This window comes from Myxine glutinosa, chromosome 6 (assembly GCF_964187855.1).
Source record: "Myxine glutinosa chromosome 6, kmMyxGlut1.1, whole genome shotgun sequence".
NCBI lineage: Eukaryota > Metazoa > Chordata > Myxini > Myxiniformes > Myxinidae > Myxine > Myxine glutinosa.
Window position 1 is genome coordinate 161,249,339 of NC_136266.1, and position 23,230 is coordinate 161,272,568.

The 23,230-nt window shown below is 44.6% G+C and overlaps 1 protein-coding gene across 5 annotated transcripts in view; it reads left to right on the forward strand.

Moving 5' to 3' along the window:
* Nucleotides 1–23,230, forward strand: part of CDAN1 (codanin 1) — a 101,792-nt gene that overhangs the window by 76,224 nt on the left and 2,338 nt on the right. For 4 of the 5 annotated variants that reach the window (XM_078780841.1, XM_078780842.1, XM_078780843.1 and 1 more), the window contains 3 exons: nt 10,508–10,571; nt 15,143–15,303; nt 23,045–23,158. In XM_078780841.1, coding sequence (XP_078636967.1) covers nt 10,508–10,571; nt 15,143–15,303; nt 23,045–23,158 — 339 coding nt within the window. The remainder of the gene's footprint in view (nt 1–10,507; nt 10,572–15,142; nt 15,304–23,044; nt 23,159–23,230) is intronic. The other variant, XM_078780844.1, reaches the window with a different exon arrangement.

Sequence of the window (23,230 nt, forward strand, 5' to 3'; positions counted from 1 at the left end):
AAACGGCCACGCCCACTTTTTCCGTTCGTCGCAAACCCATTTTTTTGGTGAAAATAAAACATTGCTGGGTGCATGTAAATTAAAAAGTAGCTTTATTCGTTTATTTCAATTTCTTGAATACTAGTTTGAAAACGATACTGCTCCACAATGTCAAATGCCTCAGGAGTCAAGGTATGAGTCTTCTCCAGACTCTAAACCATCATGGATACAGTTTAAGTTATTGCATGTAATGCCTTTACAACTTCCACATGCTGAGATACACTTGACACCATTCTTGTTGCAGCTGCACCGCTGGTTGCTGCAATCTCCATTACAATTGCAGCTCGTGAACCGGAGCAGCTCCTCAGGAGCCATGGGGTCTACTGTTGGAACCGGCTCATAACCACGAACCCCCACCGTCCATCCATAGTCACTGGGGTCCAAAGACATGCTCGGCAGCAGCATCCAGTCCCGGGTTTGGAGATAGGCACGGAGAGAATGCTGTGCAGCTGCACCCTCTGTTGGAGGTAGAATCTCTGGTTTGATCAGCCCGGCCGCCGCCTTCCGCGAGAACATGTTGTATCGAATTGCACCCAAAGTAGTACCTGGTGCGTGGTAAATGTGCTGGAAAATCGCAATACCAGCCCCGATCACCGCATCCTTAATAGCTCGTACGTCAAGGAAGATGTCCACGTGTTCATCAATGTCCCCTGCACAAAACCTGTCAAATAGAGTCGTTTTCCCATGGCCCCCGATTGCAGAAACCGTATCGCAACCGGTGACGGCGTGACAAAAGAGCAGGTAGCGCCTCTGTCTTTCAGAGAGAGCTTCTCGGATCCTCCTGACATCGTAAGAGCCCTTCGACGTGGTTAAGAAGAGTGGATGGTTGGTGTTTGGGCAATGGTGCACCAGCATTATCAGCATGTCCGCATCTTCTGCCCGCACCTGAAAATAGAACAGGATATGAGCAAAGCATCTTGAAAAAAATCAAAAGTAATCGTAGTCATGGCTGGGGTAATTGGAATTGCCAAAACACAAAAGAATTGGAATTGTAATCGATTACTTTTTTGAGGAATTGACCCCAGGCCTGCTGATCGTAGTTGATGTCAGTAAAATACCTACACAAAATTTTACTGACCTCAACAGAGTCATCTGTAGCAGCAGCCAATGCCGCTCTCACAATCGAAGTGTCAGCATCATTGTCACACTGCTCCACGGTGATCTGACGTTTCCGGGATGTTGAAGAGAGGAGATGGATGAGCTCACTCTTGTTATGAGTGTTGTCCATGAACTTTGCCCTTGGTGTCAAATGTATCATATCCGGTTGAATCTGTAGATCACAGCAGGAGTTATTGGTACGCCGGATGTGTTCGTGATCTTTTGGCGAGCTGCTATAGCCATGGAAGACAACAGTGATGTTCTGAGAGCGACTGCCGAGACACTGCACGCAGCTCAGGTAACTGTCGGCAATCTCCTGCCAAGTCTGACCTTGTTCCCACTTCACCATGTAGAGAAGTCATCCGCCATCAACCACCAGACTGGAGCAGGCTTGGTCAGTGAGGTCAAGCGGATCGGTCAACTCCTTCAGGCTAGTCTTGGAAAAGTCTGCCTTGTTCGCCTTCTTCATTTTCTGATCTTTGTTGCTGAACAAGGACAAGGGGAAGGGAGTCAGCTCATACTCTAAGCTTGTCTCAACTGTCATATCTCGTTGGGCGAAAAATATCAGTCGGTTGAATAACTTGAGTGAGTTTAGGTGAATCCACTTCTCATTGACCTTGGGAATATTTCTGAGCGATGACAGGGCCTGTACCTTGAACTTCACCTCCATGGTCGATGTCACTGACTGTCCGTCTAGCTTTATCTGCATCTCCCTCCCTATTTCAGCTGCTCTCTAAGCATTGACTGCGTCATCTGTAGTGCTCGTGAATCCTGTTGAGAAGGAGACAAGCAACTGCTTGTCTCGATCGTGGTCAAAGGGGTTGTTCTCCTCGAACCATTTGAGGGCAAGTCCAATCGCTTCAGCGTCTCGCTTCATCCGTGTTTTGGCAAGGTCTTTGCGGAGTGGACCATGTTTCTTGACACCTTCCTCCATGCGCTGGTTGACATCGGAGAAGTGGTTGAGGGTTTGGTAAATGTGCTGACTCGCAGAGAAAATGCGTCGTCTCCCCGTCTGTGCTGACTCTTTCTCCGCCTCTGCTGCACCTACAATAAATGAAATGTGAATTATTTTAGAAGTTTGTTGACATGAAATATCACCAGTATTTAAAACAATAATGTTCAGGTCAGTAAATCATTATTCCCTGCCGAGTAAAACAGGTCGCACTTTCGAGTTGACTTAATGGTGACCTTGACAGATTTGTTGTACAAATCATGTTTACACTCCAAGTGGTATCTCAGTCTTACGACATTCCATGCCTCCTTCATGCGCTCCAAAATTGTAGCATTTCCAACAGCTTCTGCATACGCCAACAGAGTAGGGTAGCCTTTAGGAGTTGCCTGTGCGAGCTTCTGAGCTGGCGTCTCCGGGCCTTCACAGATGAAGCAATTGAGCGGAGGTGCAGGAATAACGTCTACGTCCATACTGCTCGACTGCAATACGAAACAGACGCATTTTAAAACACGATATCGCAATATATCACACATTTTGAGAATAAAGTGCCACCTGAGCCTCTAAGTGAAAAACTGTTCAGTGGGATGAAATCAGTACCCTAAAAAAAAACACTGCAGACACCCATAATGCTATGTCACAAATGTTTTATTTTCACCAAAAAAATGGGTTTACGACGAACGGAAAAAGTGGGCGTGGCCATTTTTCCGCCAAGGAGTGGTTTTGGTGCAAAACAAATGCTTGCAATCGATTCAGAATCATGAAAAACCCCTAGTTTGACCCCTCACAAGCTACTTAAGGCAGAATTAAACATTTTCAATTTTTCCCGGATAAGGTTCCGGGTACTCCAACTTTCAGCAGCTGTCACTGGTTGTCCTACGGGAGTTGAATTTAAACTTTTTGAAATGTGTTAGTAGACACCTTTACAAACACATTGGTGAAGAAATTTCTTGGTAAGGAATTTGTTCCCAGATTTGCCAGATATCTGATAATATCCCCTGACTACTGGTAATTGTTTTTGGTTTTTATTAACGATATGTATGTGTACTTGAATTATTTTTTTTGTATACTGAATCGAGGCTCGTGAAAGAGCTAACATTTATTTCACAAACAAATCAACCAGACAAACAAGATATATAAAAAGAGGGAGCGGAAGACGAGATGGGGAGAGAAGGGGAAGCACACAAACATAACAATTGAGAGCAGGGAGATGTGTGGGAGGGAGAGGACTTGGGGTGAGGAGGCGTGGGAAGGGGGGAGGGGGTGGGAGAAGTATAAAACACAAGGACACCAAGGACTTCCAGGACAGAAGTTGGTATTTCAAAAAAGTGGATTTGGGGTGAAATTATCGGGGGTAGAAAAGATCAAGGTTTTGGATGGGGGAAGATAAGAGATGGTGGTGAACAGCTGTTTTAAAGACCTGGAGGGTGGAGTGGGATTGAAGAGAGTGGGGGAGTTTGTTCCAGAGGCGGGAGAAAAGAGGAATGAAGGAGTGAAGGTGAGCGGAGAGTCTTGATTTTGGCAGTTTAACCATAAGAGGGTTGCAGGCAGATCTTGTTCGACCTGTAGGAATATTTGGGGGACAGAGCCCAGAGAGACCTGGAGGGGCAAGGCCAGTGAGGAGTCGGTAGAAGACGGAAAGACCACCAACCTGCCTGCGGTGAGCGAGTGAAAGGCCCTTGGAGTTAGCTTCATCGCGGGAGATTCCAATGATTCTGAACGCTTTGGTTTCAACAGCGTGAAGACGAGCTAGATGTGAGGCAGCAGCACCAGCCCAGAGGGGAGAGCAGTATTCCATTGAGCTGCGGATGAAAGCCTTGTATGTGGTGAGGAGCTCAGGTGTGCCAAGGAAGGACTTCGCACGACGGAGGATGCCCAGTCGGCGACTGGCTTTGGAGGCCAGATTTGAAATGTGGTTTCCCCAGGAAAGATCATGGCAGATAGTGAGACCCAAAAGCTTGAGTGACAGAACTTCTTGGAGAGGATTATTCAGAAAGTGGATGGGAGGGTTGTCCAGTCGGTCATTTCGGAGAGACATCGTAAGAGTGTGAGATTTGTCAGGATTGAAGGACATGTTCCACTTGTTTGCCCAGTCTGTGATTTTGTCCAGGTCTGCAGAGAGTGAGGAGGCTGCAGACTGCCGATCTGAGGGATGAGGAATGGAGCGACAGAGAGTAGAGTCATCAGCAAAGAGATAGAGAGGATTTTCAAGAGAGTCAGAGAGATCATTGATGAAGACCAGAAAAAGCACAGGGCCCAGAACACTGCCTTGGGGAACTCCAGCCTGAACAGGAAGAGGAGATGAGAGAACCCCATTCAGGGCCACACATTGACTATGACCAGAGAGGAAGTCAGCCAGCCATGCGTGGAGATTTCCATGGATACCAAAGGAGGAGAGTTTGGTGAGCAGAGCGGGGTGCCAGACCGTATCGAAGGCATGTGATATGTCAAGGGAGACGGCTCTAATTTCCTGTTTGGCATTGAGGACCTCCATCCATTGTTGAGAAAGCAGAAGCAGCATATCCAGAGTAGAGTGACCAGGTCTGAAACCAAATTGATGATCAGAGATCAAGCCATTGGAGAAGAGGAAAGATTTCATATCTGAAGCAATGATGGATTCCATGACTTTGCTGATAATTGGGAGAAGGCTGATTGGATATCTCTGAATATAACTATCAAGGCTGAATATAACTATCATTAATCAAAAAGGATAATATCATGGGTAAAAAGTGAAATTTTATACGTAAAATAGTGACATGAGGAACGTCCTTTAATTCTATTGAGAAATATTGTTTTGATTTACGTCATATTCGATATTCGTTGCACTTTTCAGGAACGCATCCCCGACGTAAACCAGGGTCTTAACATTATTGTTCAATTTCTACAATGATCCTTATGATGGAAGTTAAGACATTGCACTTAGCCGAGCTTGATTGGAGCAGGGTTGGGGTTGGGGGATGGAGAGGAGCGTGGAAAAAGTCTGCATTATGATTGTCGGTTACGTAGTGATATTTAATTTGCAGTATTTTCCCGATACAGTACATGTATTCTCTTTTATTCATAAATTAATTGTTTATTTCAAATAAATATTGTCGTGTCCCCGGAGTTAAGACCCCTGGATGATGGATGACCAACCGAGCTTGAACGTATACGGCGTATACCGTATAAGGCGTATACCCCAAAATATAGTGGTGTTATCTCTTTAGCATGCGTGGGGGGGGGGGGGGGGATACCGAGGTCCTTTCCTGCATGGACGTACGCGACAGGGGTTTATCCGAACCCATGAACAAATAAACGTACAAGACAGGCACGACAAAGAAAAGCAATGAATAATGGGTTAATGAAAATAATGCCAGGATAACAAAAATGAAAGGTTAAGTAAAATCTAATTCCTAATTGGGGTGCCCCCACACAGACACAATTACACGACACAGGGATAAATAAACTAAATAAAATGTGGTGTGGTGCGTTGGCCGGTACTCAGCTATGGTCTCCTCACACGACCCTTGAACCCTGGCGGTCGTCGAATGGGTCCCCGAGGCCTTGTGCCGCAAAGCTCAGGATGGCGCGCAGTCGCGCCCGTATCAGCCACCGACCCACGGAGCGGCGGCCAAACTCCTTCCTCCTCCGATCGTTCCACGCTCCCCACAGCTACAATGTTTCTCAAGCGCACACAGCACAAAGCACATCCGTCACGAGCCAGCACCAAGAGAGAGAAAGAGAGTTGTGTCCGCCTTGCACGTAGCCTGGAACAGAGAGAGAAAAATGCATCCGTTTTCACTGCAGTCAGGAACAGAGAGAACGCGAATGTGACCGCCTGCGACCAAGCCCAGAACGAGAGAGAGCAAAATGGCGGTCGCTTCGCCTTTTTCCTTCAGCGCTAGAATCTTCGACGATGACGTCGCACTCTAACCAATTGTGCAGCGCCGTCGCATTGCCCATCGTTCCTAAACCAATTGTCCTTCGGGGCATGGCCTCTCAGCCATTCTTGTCGCCCATCGAGAAGGTTTGACTAGGCGGGGTAGTGGTGTCCGGATCCGGTCGGCGATCGTGTTATTTTAATTATGTGCTGATTGCATGACTGGCTGAATACATGTCATAAGAACAAAGAGAAAAATCACAGAGGCGATTACACACTGGGAATTTATCCATATGCCCGAACTAATTAGCATAGCTCCACCCCTCGCATGGACACACATATACACTTACACAGACATCCGGCCCTGGCTTAAATATATGAGGGTTCTTCTTCGCGACATTCGGAGCACACTACTCTATACAATTCTACCTCGACTAAGGTATTTCATTACCCACCCCCACACACAAAACAATAAATTGATTCTCATGCACAAGAAGTTACCATCTTGCTTTTATGTCGTACCCTATCAGTATGCACTCTTTCTGAATACCGACCCCGTTCTTACAATGGATGTAATTGTAAGAATGGGGTCGGTATACAGAAAGAGTGTAAACCCAGTGGCACGTTCCAGTGGCGTTCCAGTGTCCCAGTGTCCCAGTGGCACGTTCCATTCATTATTCTACCTCGTACCCTGCTCTGTCATTAGAAACCTGTACAGTACTTTGTTTGGCACACGTTTTAACAATCATTGTTGGGGATGTTCTGGCAGGGTGTTATATACAACAACAACAACAACAACATGCATTTTAAGGCCTTTTTCCCTGCTAGAGCGGGGGTTAGCCTTGCGGTCCCCATGACAATCTTCTCCATTTTGCCCTATTTTCTGCATCTCTCCTTGTTAACCCCCTTGCCTGCATTTCTTCTTCCACCATCTTTAGCCAAGTCTTTCTCGGTCTTCCCTGTCCTCTACTTCCTTCTACATTCATTTCCATCACTCTTCTCAACCAGTCACTTTCATCCTTCCTCAACACATAACCAAACCATCTCAACCTGTTTCTCTTCACAGCATCAATCACAGGCTCTATTCCCATCATCTTTCGCAATTCATCATTTGTCTTCCTCTCTCTCAACGATACTCCGCACATCCACCGAACCATTCGCATTTCCACCCTTTCCAGCCTTCGTTGCTGCTCTACATTCATGACCCATGTCTCGCTCCCATAAATCATAACACTTCTCACGCATGCAGCATACACCTTTCCCTTCAGCTTCAACGACACTCCCCTCCTCATCAGCACGCCACTCAGTTCCCGAAACTTCTTCCATGCACATCTCACTCTAGCAACCATTGCCGAGTCTGATCCACCTTCTCCATTCAGCATGTCTCCGAGGTAGCAAAATGTTTTCACACCTTCCAGCTTCACGCCGTCTCCAAGATCCAACTCAACATTTCCTCCATCTGCAGCTCCCTCTGTGCACACCTTACATTTGAATGTAGCTGCCACACTGGTTAATGGCCCTCTCAGACCGCTACATTTTTGATGAACCCACTCAGCGCACATTGTACATTGAATGGAGTTCACTCCGACACCCTTCCTGCACACAGCACATGGCCACTTCCCAGGTCTTTCCACCTCACCACATGCTTTACCACTTGCCATCACCTTCGTCTTTCCTATATTCACCTTCAGACCTTTTGTCTCCATACATTCCTTCCACTTGTTCATCTTTTCCTTCAGTCCATCCATACTTTCCGCAATCAACACCAGATCATCTGCATACAACAACTCCCATGGTAAACGCTCCTTTACGTTCTGAGCCAGCACCTCCATCACAGCTACAAATAGTAGTGGACTTATTACCGACCCCGATGCACTCCCACCTTCACCTCAAACTCACCACTGTTCCCGTCCTTCGTCCTTACAGCTGTGCGCGCTCTTTTGTACATTGCCATCACTACTCTGATCAACCATTCCTCCACTTCTAACTTCCTCAATGCCCATGTCAATACTTCGCATGGAACCCTATCGAATGCTTTCTTCAGATCAACAAACCCAAGAAACAACTTCTTCCTCTTCTCCATGTACTTCTCCTGCAACTGCCTCACAATAAAGAGCGCGTCTGTCGTTCCTCTTCCTGGCATAAATCCTAACTGCATTTCGTCGTTCTTCACCTTCTTCCTTATCCTCCTCTCCAACACCCTTTCCAATACCTTCATTCCATGCTCCAATAACTTTATCGCTCGGTACGAGCCACACTCCAGAGGGTCACCTCGGTACTCAGTTCCCAAACCACTGGAATGCGGCCTTCTTTCACCACCAGATTACAGATCTCTGTCATTCTCTTCACACCCCAACTTCCTGCTGCCTTCAACATATCTCCCACAACTCCCGTCGGCCCTCCCGCTTTTCTACTCTTCATTGCTTTTATCGCTTCCTCAACTTCCTTCTCAGTTATCTTCTCTGCCGGTCCTAAAACTGGGTTACTCTCCATGTTGCCATCCCATTCATTCTCTGTATTCAACAGCATTTCCATATATCTTTTCCTTTAATTCCATCTGGGTCCTCAACGATTTGTCCCACTTCATCCTTCAAGCAACTCACCCCCATCACATCACACCTCTCTTTCCACACCTTCATTCTCGGTTGGTACTTCACCAGCCGAGCTCTCCTCGCACCTTTCACCCTTATGTCGCAGACAACCAAGTGGTGCTGTGAAACAGCCTCCTCCCCTGGGATCACCTTTGTGTCCCGGAGGTGCCCCCTATCTCGCCTACGCACCATCAGGTAGTCAACGGTTGTCGTCGACCCACCTGATGTGTATGTAACAAGCTTATTATCCCCTTTCTGGAACTGAGTATTACAAATCAACAAATCAGCTCCATCAGCAAACTCCAAAATCCTTTCACCTTCTCCATTTCTCACACCATATCCATAACCCCCATGAACTCCCTCAAAACCGTCCATACTCCTTCCCACATGTCCATTTAGGTCTCCTCCTACCACAACAACTTCCTCATCTTTCACGTTTTCCATCAGCTTCTCTATCGCACACCAGAACTTGTCCTTCTCTTCATCGCTCCGACCAACCTGCGGAGCATATCCCGAGATGACGTTCAGCAAGAGCTTTCCAATCATCATTTTCACCATCATCAACCTATCACTCACTCTAGTAACACTCACCACACTGTCTACAAACTCCTCAGAAAACAGGACACCAACACCATTCACGCCCTCCAGGCACCCTTGTCACACAAACTTGTATTTTTGTCCCTGCCTACCCTTCACCATTCTCACACCACTTCCCTTCCATCTCATCTCTTGTACACAACATATGTCCACTCTTCTTCTGACCAATACTTCCACCACTTCTCCTGATCTCCCTGTCATTGTCCCTACATTCCACGTCCCAAACCTCAGAAACCGATCTCCACTTCGGGCTGTACCCTGCCCATATGTAGTTACCTTCGCAAAAGCGGAAGGTTATGTTTTGATCGCTGTGTATTTATTTGTATGTCTGTGTGTGTGTGTGTATGTTATTCGCATAACTCAAAAAGTATTCAACCGAATTGCATGAAATTTGGTGGGATGATTGGTTATTATACGGGACACATTTGATTAGATTTTGGGAGCAATCGGGTCAAAGGTCAAGGTCAAGGTCACGAAAAGGTCAAAATCGTATTTTTGTTGTTCTGTTCCCTACACTCCCATGCCAAGTACAGAACAGTAGCTGCGGCGAAGGTATGCGCTCTACCGAGTGCCCGTTCTAGTTGTAATTGTCATGGTTCTCTTTTTTGAGACAATGTTTTTATGGCCGGATGCCCTTCCTGACGCCAACGGTCTTTGTCGCCTCTTACGACACGCAAGGATACGGTGTACCTATTCTAACCAGGGTACACACCGGGACACACCGTGTTATATAATGGAGACAAACTTCCATTGTGAAAGGGGCGTTGCAGGGAGGGAAGGAGGATTTGGACCATCATGCATACCGAGGGGAGGGGAAGCAAAGAGCATTTTCACTATGTTACATAAACGACTCTTTCTTACCACTCACTCACTGACTCACTGATATAAGTGTTTAGTATTTTCTCGGTTGGCTAGAAAGCTGATATTTTATCGACCGATGCAACTCGAAGCGACGATTCCAGAAAATAAACCACAAAACTGTCCGTAAATGAAAATATGCTAAAACAAAAGTCGGCTAGTAGAGCATCTCTCCTTCGGCCGGGAGAGGAGCTCAACTTGGACTGCGCCGTGGTACATTACTCCCTGAGCTGAGAGGAAGACGGAGCTTTGACTGCACTGCTGTGGTGCGTTACTCCCTCATATGAGAGAAAGACGGTGCTTGGACCGCTTATAATTAAAGAGCTCATACTCCTCACTCATTCTTCATTTAATGGATTTCTCTGCTTACAGAATGCGAGCACAATCCACCGGTGAATAATATAAATGGTGCTGCACAAAATTCCATATTTTGTGACGAGTGTAATTTATTTATTTATGATTGCTCTGCAATGTAATGTTGCATTCTTTTGATTTTTTTTTTTTTTCTCTCCGTAGTTTCTACTTCCACGAGTGCAGAGGACTATGATGCATCTTTCTGTGGAGCTGGCAGCATTGTTAGGTAAATGTCCAGTCAACAAATCAAGATCCATTCTTCGTCAAGAAATAACACAATTACATTTTGCAGTCAGCTAAGCTTGCCGGCATTTGCTGCTAACTGTGGCTAGTCCATCCATGTTGAAGGTTGATTCTTTATCGAATAGTCCTTTGGTTTGTAAACACTTGCATCTTCAGAACGAAGATGACCAAGACCTTCTTTTTTCTTTTTTTTTTTTTGGTTTATAATTTCGTCATATAATTTTCTGGGAATGTTTACCATTCAAAGTGATAAAATATTGTACAGCTAACCCAAGCCTCTGGCTTAGTTGTAGTCTGTGAAAGGCAGGCATTGTCAACTACTACATTACTACACACATCCCACTTCCTGAACATCCTCGAAGCCTTTTCATGACGAAACCAACAACACATACACTCCCTCTCCCCTCCCACACCCTCTCTCCCGAGGAAAGATATACCATCCATGGATGCATTTCTAGCTCACTGGCTGTCATCAGTGTATCGTAGATTGCCCCCCAAAAGTTAACCTGGCCAGTTTTTATATGCAGTACGTATTTACCTCCACCACCGGAGGTGGACAGAGGTTATGTTTTCACCCCTGTCTATCTGTCTGTGAGCAGGATATCTCAAAAGGTTATGGACGGATTCTGACAAAATTTGGTGGACAGATTGGTTTTGTGACGAGGATGAAATTCTTGGAGTTTGGTGAAGATCCAGATACAGATGCGAGTTTTTTTTTTTGTTTTTTTTAAAGTGATTCTTCATTGAGAGATGGGGCCAAAAATTACACAGTGCATTCAGAAAGTATTCAGACCCCTTCACTTTTTTCACATTTTGTTATGTTGCAGCCTTGTGCTGAAATCGTTTAAATTCATTTTTTCCCTCATCAATCTACACTCAATACCCCATAATGACAAAGAGAAAATAGGATTTTACAAAGTTTTGCAAATTTATTTTAAAAAGCAAGCTGAAATATCACATTGACATAAGTATTCGGACCCTTAACTCAGTACTTAGTTGAAGCACCTTTGGCAGCGATTACAGCCTCGAGTCTTCTTGGGTATGACGTGACAAGCTTTGCACACCTAGATTTTGGGATTTTCTACCATTCTTCTCTGCAGATCATCTCAAGCTCTGTCGGGTTGGATGGGGACCGTCGGTGCACAGCCATTTTCAGGTCTCTCCAGAGATGTTTGATTGGGTTCAAGTCAGGGCTCTGGCTGGGCCACTCAAAGACCTTCACAGAGTTGTCCCTAAGCCACTCCTGCGTTGTCTTGGCTGTGTGGTGAGGGTCATTGTCCAGTTGGAAGGTGAACCTTCGGCCCAGTCTGAGGTCCTGAGCGCTCTGTTTCAGGTTTTCATTGAGGATATCTCTGTACTTTGCTCCGTTCATTGTTCCCTCAACCCTGACCAGTCCCCCAGTCCCCGCTGCTGAAAAACACCCCAACAGCATGATGCTGCCAGGACCATGCTTCACTGTTGGGATGGTATTGGGCAGGTGATGAGCGGTGCCTGGTTTCCTTCAGACATGACGCTTAGAATTGAGTCCAAACAGTTCAATCTTGGTTTCATCAGACCACAGAATCTTGTTCCTCACAGTCTCAGAGTCCTTTAGGTGCTTTTTTGCAAACTCCAAGCGGGCTATCATGTGCCTTTCACTAAGGAGAGGCTTCCGTCTGGCCACTCTGCCATGAAGCCCAGATCGGTGGAGTGTTGCAGTGATGGTTGTCCTTCTGGAAGTTTCTCCCATCTCCACACAGGATCTCTGGAGCTCAGTCAGAGTGACCATCGGGTTCTTGGTCACCTCTCTTACCAAGGCCCTTCTGCTCCGATTGCTCAGTTTGGCCGGGCGGCCAGCTCTAGGAAGAGAACTGGTTGTTCCAAACTTCTTCCATTTAACAATTATGGAGACCACTGTGCTCTTGGGAACCTTCAATGCAGCAGAAAAAAAAATTTCGGCTTCCCCAGATCTGTGCCTCGACACAATCCTGTCTCTGAGCTCTGTAGTCAGTTCCTTCGACCTTATGGCTTGGTTTTTGCTCTGATGTGCATTGTCAGCTGTGAGACCTTATATAGACAGGTGTGTGCCTTTCCAAATCATGTCTAATCAATTGAATTTACCACAGGTGGACTCCAATCAATGTGTAGAAACATCTCAAAGATGATCATGAGAAACGGGAGGCACCTGAGCTAAATTTCAAATGTCATAGCAAAGGGTCTGAATACTTATGTCAATGTGATATTTCAGTTTTTTCTTTTTAATGAATTTGCAAAACTTTCTAAAATCCTGTTTTCTCTTTGTCATTATGGGGGTATTGAGTGTAGATTGATGAGGGAAAAAATGAATTTAAACGATTTCAGCATAAGGCTGCAACATAACAAAATGTGAAAAAAGTGAAGGGGTCTGAATACTTTCTGAATGCACTATATACAGCACGATATTTCAAAAGGTTATGGATGGATTATGACAAAACTCGGTGGATGAGTTGGGTAGTAGATGACAAGAAAAAAAACTCTTCTTTCTCATTCTTCCCTCAAGATCATCAAGACAGCTGTTCACCACGATCACAGATCATCCCTAATCCAAAATCATGATTTTTTCTATCCCGTTAACACTCCTCCCACCCCACTCGAATCCCTCCTCCTTCCAAATGTCCAGTAGTCCCTCCTGAGAGTTCCCTTCTGTATCCATCTTGTCCAGCTCACGTATCCTCTCCTGTCCCACATTCCTCTCTCCATTCATTTTTTTGTCTGCTCCCTCTGTCTTGGCCTTTTGCTCTGCTGTTGGTGTTTCCCCTCTCTCTGCTGTTCCTTTTGTTCTGTTACATCCTGATCCATTCAATGTTCTAGTACTAGCTCTCCCACAAGCCTAGGCGATGTATACACAAAACCTAGAATGGCACTCTTGGACGTTTAGACGTCAACCAATTATGCCTCTGCCCACATAATTGCTTCAATATACATACTTGTGCCAAGTTTGATTTACATCCCTTCAGCTATTCTCAAGTAACACATTTTTACCTCACATGACCTCTGACCTTTGTTGTCAAAATCGAATAAGTTCACCTTTACATCATAAGTACATATTTGATCTAAGTTTGATTTAAATCACTTCATACTTTCTCCAAGTTAGCCTGGTGTTGGCTTAGCGGTTAGGGTGCAGGCTTGGGATCCTAGGATCTTGGGTTTGAATCCCAGTTGATCCGATCGCTGAATTAACACCAGGGGGGACTCAGCCTGTCATCCTTCCGAGGTCGGCAAATTGAGCACCAGCTCCCTGTGTGTCGCAAGAGGTGACTAACAGGGTTGGTGGCAGGAAGGGCATCCGGCCATAAAACTTTGCTTCAAAAAGGGGACCACAGTCCCACAAAAAAGGCCAACCTCTGCTCTGCGGGGAAAAATGGCCTCAAAAGGCAGTTCTATACTTCCTCCAAGTTATTGCGGTAACGAAAACCTATCACGGACGAACAGACAGCAGGACGGATAACCCAAAAACATAATGCCTTTGTTGGCATCGACTTTAAAAAAACAGTGAGAATTGCTTCACAATACTTTACCCCTACCAAGTTTCAGTTCAATATCAGTAAACGCATCCCTTTATTTGGGCGGTGTATAATGCCGCGTTTGGTGCCGAAAATATTTTTAAAAATAAAGCAATGTGCATACATGAAGCAAAAACATGTGTACGGTTATACATTTATGATCTGGACATTTATGATCACCTGTCATATATAATACATCGTGGTTATATACATGTGAGCATTACAATTGCACTGGGCCATGGACTAACACCCAGGCCTGAGGCCTGCCATTCTGTGCTGTTCCATTTGGGGTGGAGTCAGGACAGCTGTCCAACCAACGGGTATAAAGCATTGGGGTGGAATCAGGGCAGCTGAAACTGGTCCATTTATAATGTGATATTAAGTTCAAAAAGGGCATAACTCAGTGAAAAATTGGTGAAGCGTCCCCAAACTCAAACTTACGTAACTTACCATAATAAAATCATTTACCAAGTTTGAGTTGAATATGCAATAGGACGTGGAAAAAGTGCAGAAAATCACAGGTGGGATCGATGCACAGACAGGTGGACAGACGGACAGCCGGATGGAGAGCAAACCTATAGTCCCCTCTGGTAGGAGACGAAAGGTTGGCCCTTTTACTCTGACAAAGGATTGACGCTCCAAACATAATCCGTTCGTTTCTCCAGGCAGAAAATGTAATCGTAACATTTGAGTTGTTTGGCAGATTGTTCCCACTTTGAACTTTCCACAAAGCATTTTGGTGCAACATTAGATACTCTACATATTAGAATTGCACCCATCCAACTATATTGTAAAAAAACACCCCAAAATTGACTCTCTGGGGCCTGATTAATTTTCAAGCGTGAATTAACGAGACCACAACATTGCATCAGGTGTCTGTAGTTTGATATGATTATTACTCTCCAGGTTCATGGTGATATGCCATGGAAACAAATCTGGAATGGTTTGTTGCTTTTATGATCACCTGTCACGTTTTAAGGGTACTCTGTTAGATATTGGTGTTGGTGGTTTTGTTTGGCAATGTGTGCCGCAGTGTTGCGAAGTGATGTCGACTGGCATGGCAGCAATTCTGACATGAAGGCTTTGTTATTCGACTTGGAAGTGTTGTGGAGAAACTCAATCCTTTCACCTCCGTTCTACCTTCTACTGGCCCCCCGTACTATAGCAGACTCACTGAAAGGATCGAAAGGAAGGGTGAGGCCTTGCATCCTGCCATCAAGCTGCATTAATTTATTTATATGACATTCTTAATTGTTTTTTTAACGTTCTTACTTCCATTCTAACACCTGTCAGGTATTTTGATACATGTGAATGTATTAATGAAAATACAAGTATGTACTGCATCTCCATATCGTGCCTTGAGAAAGTATTCACACCACTTGACTTTTTCACATTTTGTTGTTACAGCCTGAATTTAAAATGCATTAAAATTGAAACTTTTTGTCACTGATCTACATATAATATACCCCCACAATATCAGTGGAATATTTTTTTACGGTGTAGCCCATAGGGCAAAGCCATCTAGAACAGTGTTTGTATGTATGTATGTCCCCTCAAACGTACACCAATCAGAGCTGAGGATCTGGTCACATGACAGGGGTGATGTGATGTCATTACGGTGGTACGACGGCTGACTCCACATACCGCCATTTTGATTCCTGTGCCGTTCAGGCCGGATATACCATTGAACCTGCCGGATATACCGTTGAACCTGTCGTGTATCGCAATCTGCATGCCCTCCCTTTATGTTTTTCATTCAGTGTGAAACACAAACAAACACGTGAAACATATGAAGTAAAACACGTGAAAATAAGGATCTTTTATAACACTCGATTGTTCTTGTGCCTGTGGTTGTTGTTGTTTGTGTGTTATTTCTGTGTAGTTTTATATTTTTTTCTATTGCTTTTCAAAATAATTATCACTCCTGTATATATAATTTTGTATGCTCGTTCCGTGTCCTTCTAAAGGGTTTCTACTCTCGTAGAATAATAAATGTTTCCGTTCAAACTGCTGTGTGAATAAACCATACATTCGCGCTTCTTCCTCTTCTTCGAACTCACAAAGAGGCTTTTCGAAGTGGCAAATTTGTGATTAAACAAACGATTTTTTTTTGCAGCGTAAATGTTTGTTTCCTGTGTTTACAGCGTTTGTCTCTCCTTGCATATGTATGCCCCTCACATATTTGTCCTACATATTGGGTGAGTTTTATAGCCGACAATTACACTTCTGAAAGGTAGAATATAATGCCATTTGGCTTTGCCAGTTATGTTTCTTTCACCACCCTTTAGGGAACGTTCATATATTTCGTCATGTACCTAGTTGGGGCAAATTATCACACTTGATGCTGTTGTTTCGTATGCAGCCTGTGGCTGCTGGTTGCATCATTTCTCTGGAAGCGCGTTTGTGCCACCGATGCAGTGCCCAAATTACCAGTGAGCTGGTACTCAATTTGCCTCCCTCAGTAAGATGACAGGCTGAGTCAACCCCCCTGGTGTTAATTCAATGATCGATCGGGATTCAAACTCGGGATCCGAGGATCCAAAGCCAGCACCCTGACCGTTAAGCCAACCCCAGGCTATCACAGACGTTGGTGGCAGGATTTGCACTCCGGCCGCCGTAAAACAACTCGTTCCGTAACACACACAGTGGAGTGTGTCGGGATGGTGCTGAGGTCACTTTGATAGTGTTGACTAACTGACCAAGATATAGAATAAACCAGTGCCTCTTCACTTCCATGGTGACAGACAGCTTAGGGAATTAGAGTACTTCAAAAACATTTAATACTTACATTATTTGCCAACTGGTATGACCTGAGTGGAGGCCAACTGGTACCTCCACTCAGGTCATACTATCCTCTTCAACTAAACTATCAAACAAGCCCGGCTACGCCGCTGTTAGACTTTCGGTCTTGTTTTAGAAGTATTTAAAAAGTAATTGAAAATGAAATACAGAAATATCTAATTTACCTAAGTATTCAAACCAGTGAGTCAATACTTCGTAGAAGCGCGTTTGGCGGTGATCACAGCTTCGAGTCTTCTTCGATATGTCTATCAGCTTTGCACATCTGGATTTGGGAAGTTTCTCCCATTTTTCCTTGCAGATTTGCTCAAGCTCTGTCAAGTTGGATGGAGAGCATCTTTGAACAGCAATCTTCACGTCTTTCCACATATTTTCAATAGGATTCTAGACTGGGCATTGGCTGAGTCACTGAAGGACTTTCATGTTCTTGTTCTGAAGCCATTCCAGTATTGCTTTGGCTGTATGCTTGGGGTCATTGGCCTGTTGGAACATAAATCTTCATCATAGTCTTCGGTCTTTTACACTCTGAAGCAGGTTCTCCTTAAGGATTTGCCTGTAATTGGCTCCATTCATTGTTCCCTCTATCCTTACAATTCTTCAAGTCCCTGCCATGGAAAATCATCCCCATAACATGATGATGCCACCACCATTCTTCACAGTAGGGATGGTGTTAGATGGACGATGAGCTGTATTCGGTTTCCGCCAGATGTAGTGCTTTGCATTCAGGCCAAAGAGTTCAATTTTCGTCTCGTCAGACCACATAATCTTTGGTCTCATACTCTAAGTTGTTCACGTGACTTTGGCGTGCTGTCAAACTCCAGGCGTGCTGTCATGTGCCTTTTCTTTGGAGTGGCTTCCATTTGGCCACTCTCCCATAAAGCCTAGATCTGTGAAGTGCTGTAGAGATTGTTGTTCTTCTGGCAGATTCTCCCATCTTAGCCAAGGAACTCTGTGGTTCTGTCGGAGTGGACATTGGGTTCTTGGTCACCTCCCTGACCAAGGTACCTCATGCCCGGTTGATCGGTTTTGGCGGACGGCCAGCTCTAGGAAGAGTCTGGATCGTTCCATATGTTTTCCATTTTCTAATGATGGAGCTCACTGTGCTCTTGGGAACTTTCAACACTAGAAATTGATTTATACCCTTCCCCAGATCTATGCCTCCTCACAATTCTATCTCGGAGGTCTACGGACAGTTCCTTGGACTTCATGGTAGAGTTTCCGCTCTGGCATGCACTGTCAACGGTGGTACCTTGTATAGAAAGGTGTGTTTCTTTCTAAATCATGCCCAGTCAATTGATTTAGCCACAGGTGGACTCCAATCAAGTTGTATATAAATAAATCTCAGTTCGATCCATTTTAAATTCGGGCTGTAACCCAACAAAATGTGAAAAAGTCAATGTGTGTGAATACTTTCTGAAAGCACTGTATATCCATGTTTATTCTTTTATCACGAATAGCATGTGGCATAGTTTTGTGTCTCATCGTCTTCAAATGTCATACAACCATATGTGTTTGTGCACATACAGTATGCTCGGTACATTCCTTGTCAAGACTTGTCAAACATGAAGTAACTCATTGTCTTAATAGAGATGAAATCAGCTCATTTGCACTGGGAGTTTCCAGAAATTTAACACTCCAAGAGAAAACTGAATCTATCTGTGGTGGTGGTTGTGGTAGTAGTAGTAATAGTAATATTAGTTGTAGTAGTCGTAGTCGAAGTAGTAATTTCACACCCTCAAACTTTTGGGCCTCATTGTCAGCCATGATCTTTCTTGGGCAAACCACATATCCATTGATTTCACCCTCCGCCCCCCACCCCCCCCCCCCCCCCCAAGCCCAATCATTTCCAATTTTCCAGGTTTTCTTTCCATTTCTGTGATTGAGTTTGCAGCTGTATCCACCTTGTCCATCAAACCCACCCTCATTCTTTTCCATATCTGTTATTAGTCCCCTACCGGTGGACACCGGAGGGGACTACAGGTTTGCATTCCGTCCGTCAGTCTGTCAGTCCGTCAGTCCGTCACGCAAAGAACAGTTTTCCGGACTTTTTTTCTAAACGCTTAATGCTAATGATTTCAAACTTGGTACATGGTTTCCTCATGATAAGTTACAGATCAAGTTCGAACTTCACGACGTTTCGATCATTTTTGACAAAGTTATGGCACTATGAACTTTGGGAATTCTGATAATTCTGATGATCCTTAACTCAGTGCCATTTTAAGTTTTAATTTCCTTTAAAAACCAATTTCTCTGCAATAATAGGACCGATTGAGATAAAATTTTCACAATATGACGGACTCGGTCTGTAGAATATATTAATGGTAATTATGACGTCACAGGTCACGTGGTTCGGTCGCCATATTGTTTTTCGTTAAAACACGAAAACCCCTTTTTCTCTGCAACGGCTGAACAGATCGAGGCCAAACTTTGCAGGCAGAATAGCATACCCATGTCGAACAAAAAAGTCAGCGAGCATGACGTCATGCGTCACATGGTTTCAGAGTTATGACGTTTTTAAGCATGAGCCTTTAAAAGCGAGCTCCTCCCTCCTTTTTGATCCAATCGAGGGGAAACTTCACAGATCTGTTCAGCACTAAAATGTCCTTTTGGAATTTGCGATAGGGCACGTGGTTTGGCAGATATCGTTTATTAAACGAAAAAAAAAATAAAAATGGATATCTCTTGAATCGCTAGTACCTCCGACCGTGAGTTGGTAATAATTTATATAATTCACACAGTGCCATACGTGCAAGCCGCTCCACGGAGCGACCTTGCGGGCTTATCAACGAGGCGAGGCGTGACACACGTGTCTCAGCATACCTCAGATCAAGTTTGAAAACCATCATCAACCGTGCATAAATTTGCATATTCGATCATTTTTGACAAAGTTGTGGCACTTTGAACTTTGGTAGGGGACATGTATTGCAGCGCAATACTCAGAATGCTTGTTTCTCAAGTCTCCCTCTATTTGTCCTTTAATCCTAACCCTAACAACCTCCTCCCCCTCTCTTTTCCTAATATTATTATTGATCTGTCACATCCTGGTCCTATCTGTGTTCTAGCTCCTCCACGAGCCTCGACACTATAAAAACAAGCATTCTGAGTATTGCGCTGCAATACATGTCCCCTACCAAAGTTCAATGTGCCATAACTTTGTCAAAAATGATCGAATATGCAAATTTATGCACAGTTGATGCTGGTTTTCAAACTTGATCTGAGGTATGCTGAGACACGTGTGTCACGCCTCGCCTCATTGATAAGCCCGCAAGGTCGCTCCGTGGAGTGGCCTGCACGTATTGCACTGTGTGAATTATATAAATTATTACCAACTCACGGTCTGAGGTACTAGCGATTCAAGAGGTACTAGCGATATTCACGATATCTGTCAAACCACGTGCCCTATCGCAAATTCCAAAAGGACATTTTAGTGCTGAACAGATCTGTGAAGTTTCCCCTCGATTGGATCAAAAATGAGGGAGGGGCTCGGTTTTAAAGGTTCATGCTTAAAAACGTCATAACTCTGAAACCATCAGTAATTTATTATATTTTTCGGTTCACGATCAATGATCGATGTGTATATATATGTTGCTCGGCTTGGTTCCGCCCCTCCGGAAAGCGCGCGCTGTGTCGCGCTGTTGACGTCCGCGAGACGAGGCTGAGGATGCGCAGTGCGGCTTGAGGAGAACTCGAGAATAAACAAGAGATATCCATTTTTAAAAAATATTTTCGTTTAATTAACGATATCTGCCAAACCACGTGCCCTATCTCAAATTCTAAAAGGACATTTTAGTGCTGAACAGATCTGTGAAGTTTCCCCTCAATTGGATCAAAAATGAGGGAGGAGCTCGGTTTTAAAGGTTCATGCTTTAAAACGTCATAACTCTGAAACCATGTGATGCATGACGTCATGCTCGCTGACTTTTTTGTTCGTCATGGGTATGCGATTCTGCCTGCAAAGTTTGGCCTCGATCTGTTCAGCCGTTGCAGAGAAAAAGGGGTTTTCATGTTTTCACGAAAAACAATATGGCGGCTGAACCACGTGACCTGTGACGTCATAATTACCATTAAAATATTCCACAGACCGAGTCTATCATATGTTGAAAATTTATCTCAATCGGTCCTATTATTGCAGAGAAATTGGTTTTTAAGGGAAGTTAAAACTTAAAATGGCACTGAGTTAAGGATCATCAGAATTATCAGAATTCCCAAAGTTCAAAGTGCCATAACTTTGTTTAAAATGATCGAAACGTCGTGAAGTTCGAACTTGACCTGTAACTAATCATGAGGAAACCATGTGCCAAGTTTGAAATCATTAGCATTAAGCGTTTAGAAAAAAAGTCCGGAAAACTGTTCTTTGCGTGACGGACTGACGGAGGGACGGCGTGCAAACCTGTAGTCCCCTCCGGTGTACACCGGTAGGGGACTAAAAAAACAACTGTTCTATAGTCGTTTCATCGAGGGCTAAAGGGTAATAACACAACATGCATTTTAAGGCCATTTTCCCTGCTCGAGCGGGGGTTAGCCTCGTGGTCCCCATGACGATCTTCTCCATTTTGCCCTATTTTCTGCATCTCTCATTGTTAACCCCCTTGCCCGCATTTCTTCTTTCACCATCTTTAGCCAAGTCTTTCTCGGTCTTCCCCGTCCTCTACTTCCTTCAACATTCATTTCCAACATTCTTCTCAACCAGTCACTTTCATCCTTCCTCATAACATGACCAAACCATCTCAAACTGTTCCTCTTCACAGCGTCCATCACAGGCTCTATTCCCATCATCTTTCGCAATTCATCATTTGTCTCCCTCTCTCTCAACGATACGCACATCCACCGAACCATTCGCATTTCCACCCTTTCCAACCTTCTTTGCTGCTCTACGTTCATTACCCATGTCTCGCTCCTATAAATCATAACACTTCTCACACATGCACCATACACCTTTCCCTTCAGCTTCAACGACACCCCTCCTCATCAGCGCGCCACTCAGTTCCCGAAACTTCTTCCATACACATCTCACTCGCAACCGCTGCCGAGTCTGATCCACCTTCTCCATTCAACATGTCCCCCAGGTAGCAAAATGTTTTCACACCTTCCAGCTTCACGCCGTCTCCAAGATCCAACTCAACATTTCCTCCATCTGCAGCTCCCTCTGTGCACACCTTACACTTGAATGTAGCTGCCACACTGGTTAATGACCCTCTCAGACCACTACATTTTTGATGAACCCACTCAGCGCACATTGTACATTGAATGGAGTTCACTCCGACACCCTTCCTGCACACAGCAAACGGCCATTTCCCAGTTCTTTCCACCTCACCACATGCTTTACCACTTGCCATCACCTTCGTCTTTCCTTTATTCACCTTCAGACCTTTTGTCTCCATACATTCCTTCCACTTGTTCATCTTCTCCTTCAGTCCATCCATACTTTCTGCAATGAGGGCTAAAGGGTAATGACATTGAATAGTATCCATGTATGTATGTGTGTGTGAAGTTTATGCAAATTAATTTAAGAGAGGGTTGATGGGAATGTCTGATGAATGAGCATATCATGAGGTGTGCAGGAGTAAATGACATTAGCAAAAAGGCACGTCTGCATTGGTTGGGGCATGTGCTCAGGAGGAGGATGAGGGTCAGGAGAGTCATTTGATTATGGATGCAGTTGTCAGGAGAAGGAGCATATACCACAAGAGGTGGAAGGAAGGAAGTGGTGGAGAGGGACATAAGAAGTGGGGGGGGGGGGGGGGGGAGGAGGAGGAGAGAGAGAGAGAGAGAGAGAGAGAGAGAGAGAGAGAGAGAGAGAGAGAGAGAGAGAGAGAGAGAGAGAGAGAGAGAGAGAGAGAGAGAGAGAGAGAGAGAGAGAGAGAGGAGAGAGGAAAAAAAAAAAAAAAAAAAGAGAGAATGAATGCTTGACAGAAGTGGGGAGGAAAAATTTGAGGCTGTGAAGGTGATTTTCTCTGAGACCTTGGTGGTGGTGGTGGTGGTGGCGGTAGTAGTAGTAGTAGTAGTCGTAGTAAACTTTTATCATGTCTGTACTAACGTGTCTAGCACTCTTTCTGTGGATCTTCAAAGCTCCCATTCGCAGTTTGTAACCAATGTTTAATCTCTCTCCTCTTCTTGGCCTTTCTTTTCTGTGTAGATTAACTTACAGGATTTGGTGGACCTTCTGGTGCAGCTGGTAAACCAGGGTCTGATGGACCCAAAAGATGTGACCAGAGGTTGGGAGAAACTCTTCGTTGACCATTGGCCATCGGTAACTTGTTTTTCGTTATTTCGTCTTTCACCAAGTGTAAGAATCGATGATTTTCAATTCATAAACATGATA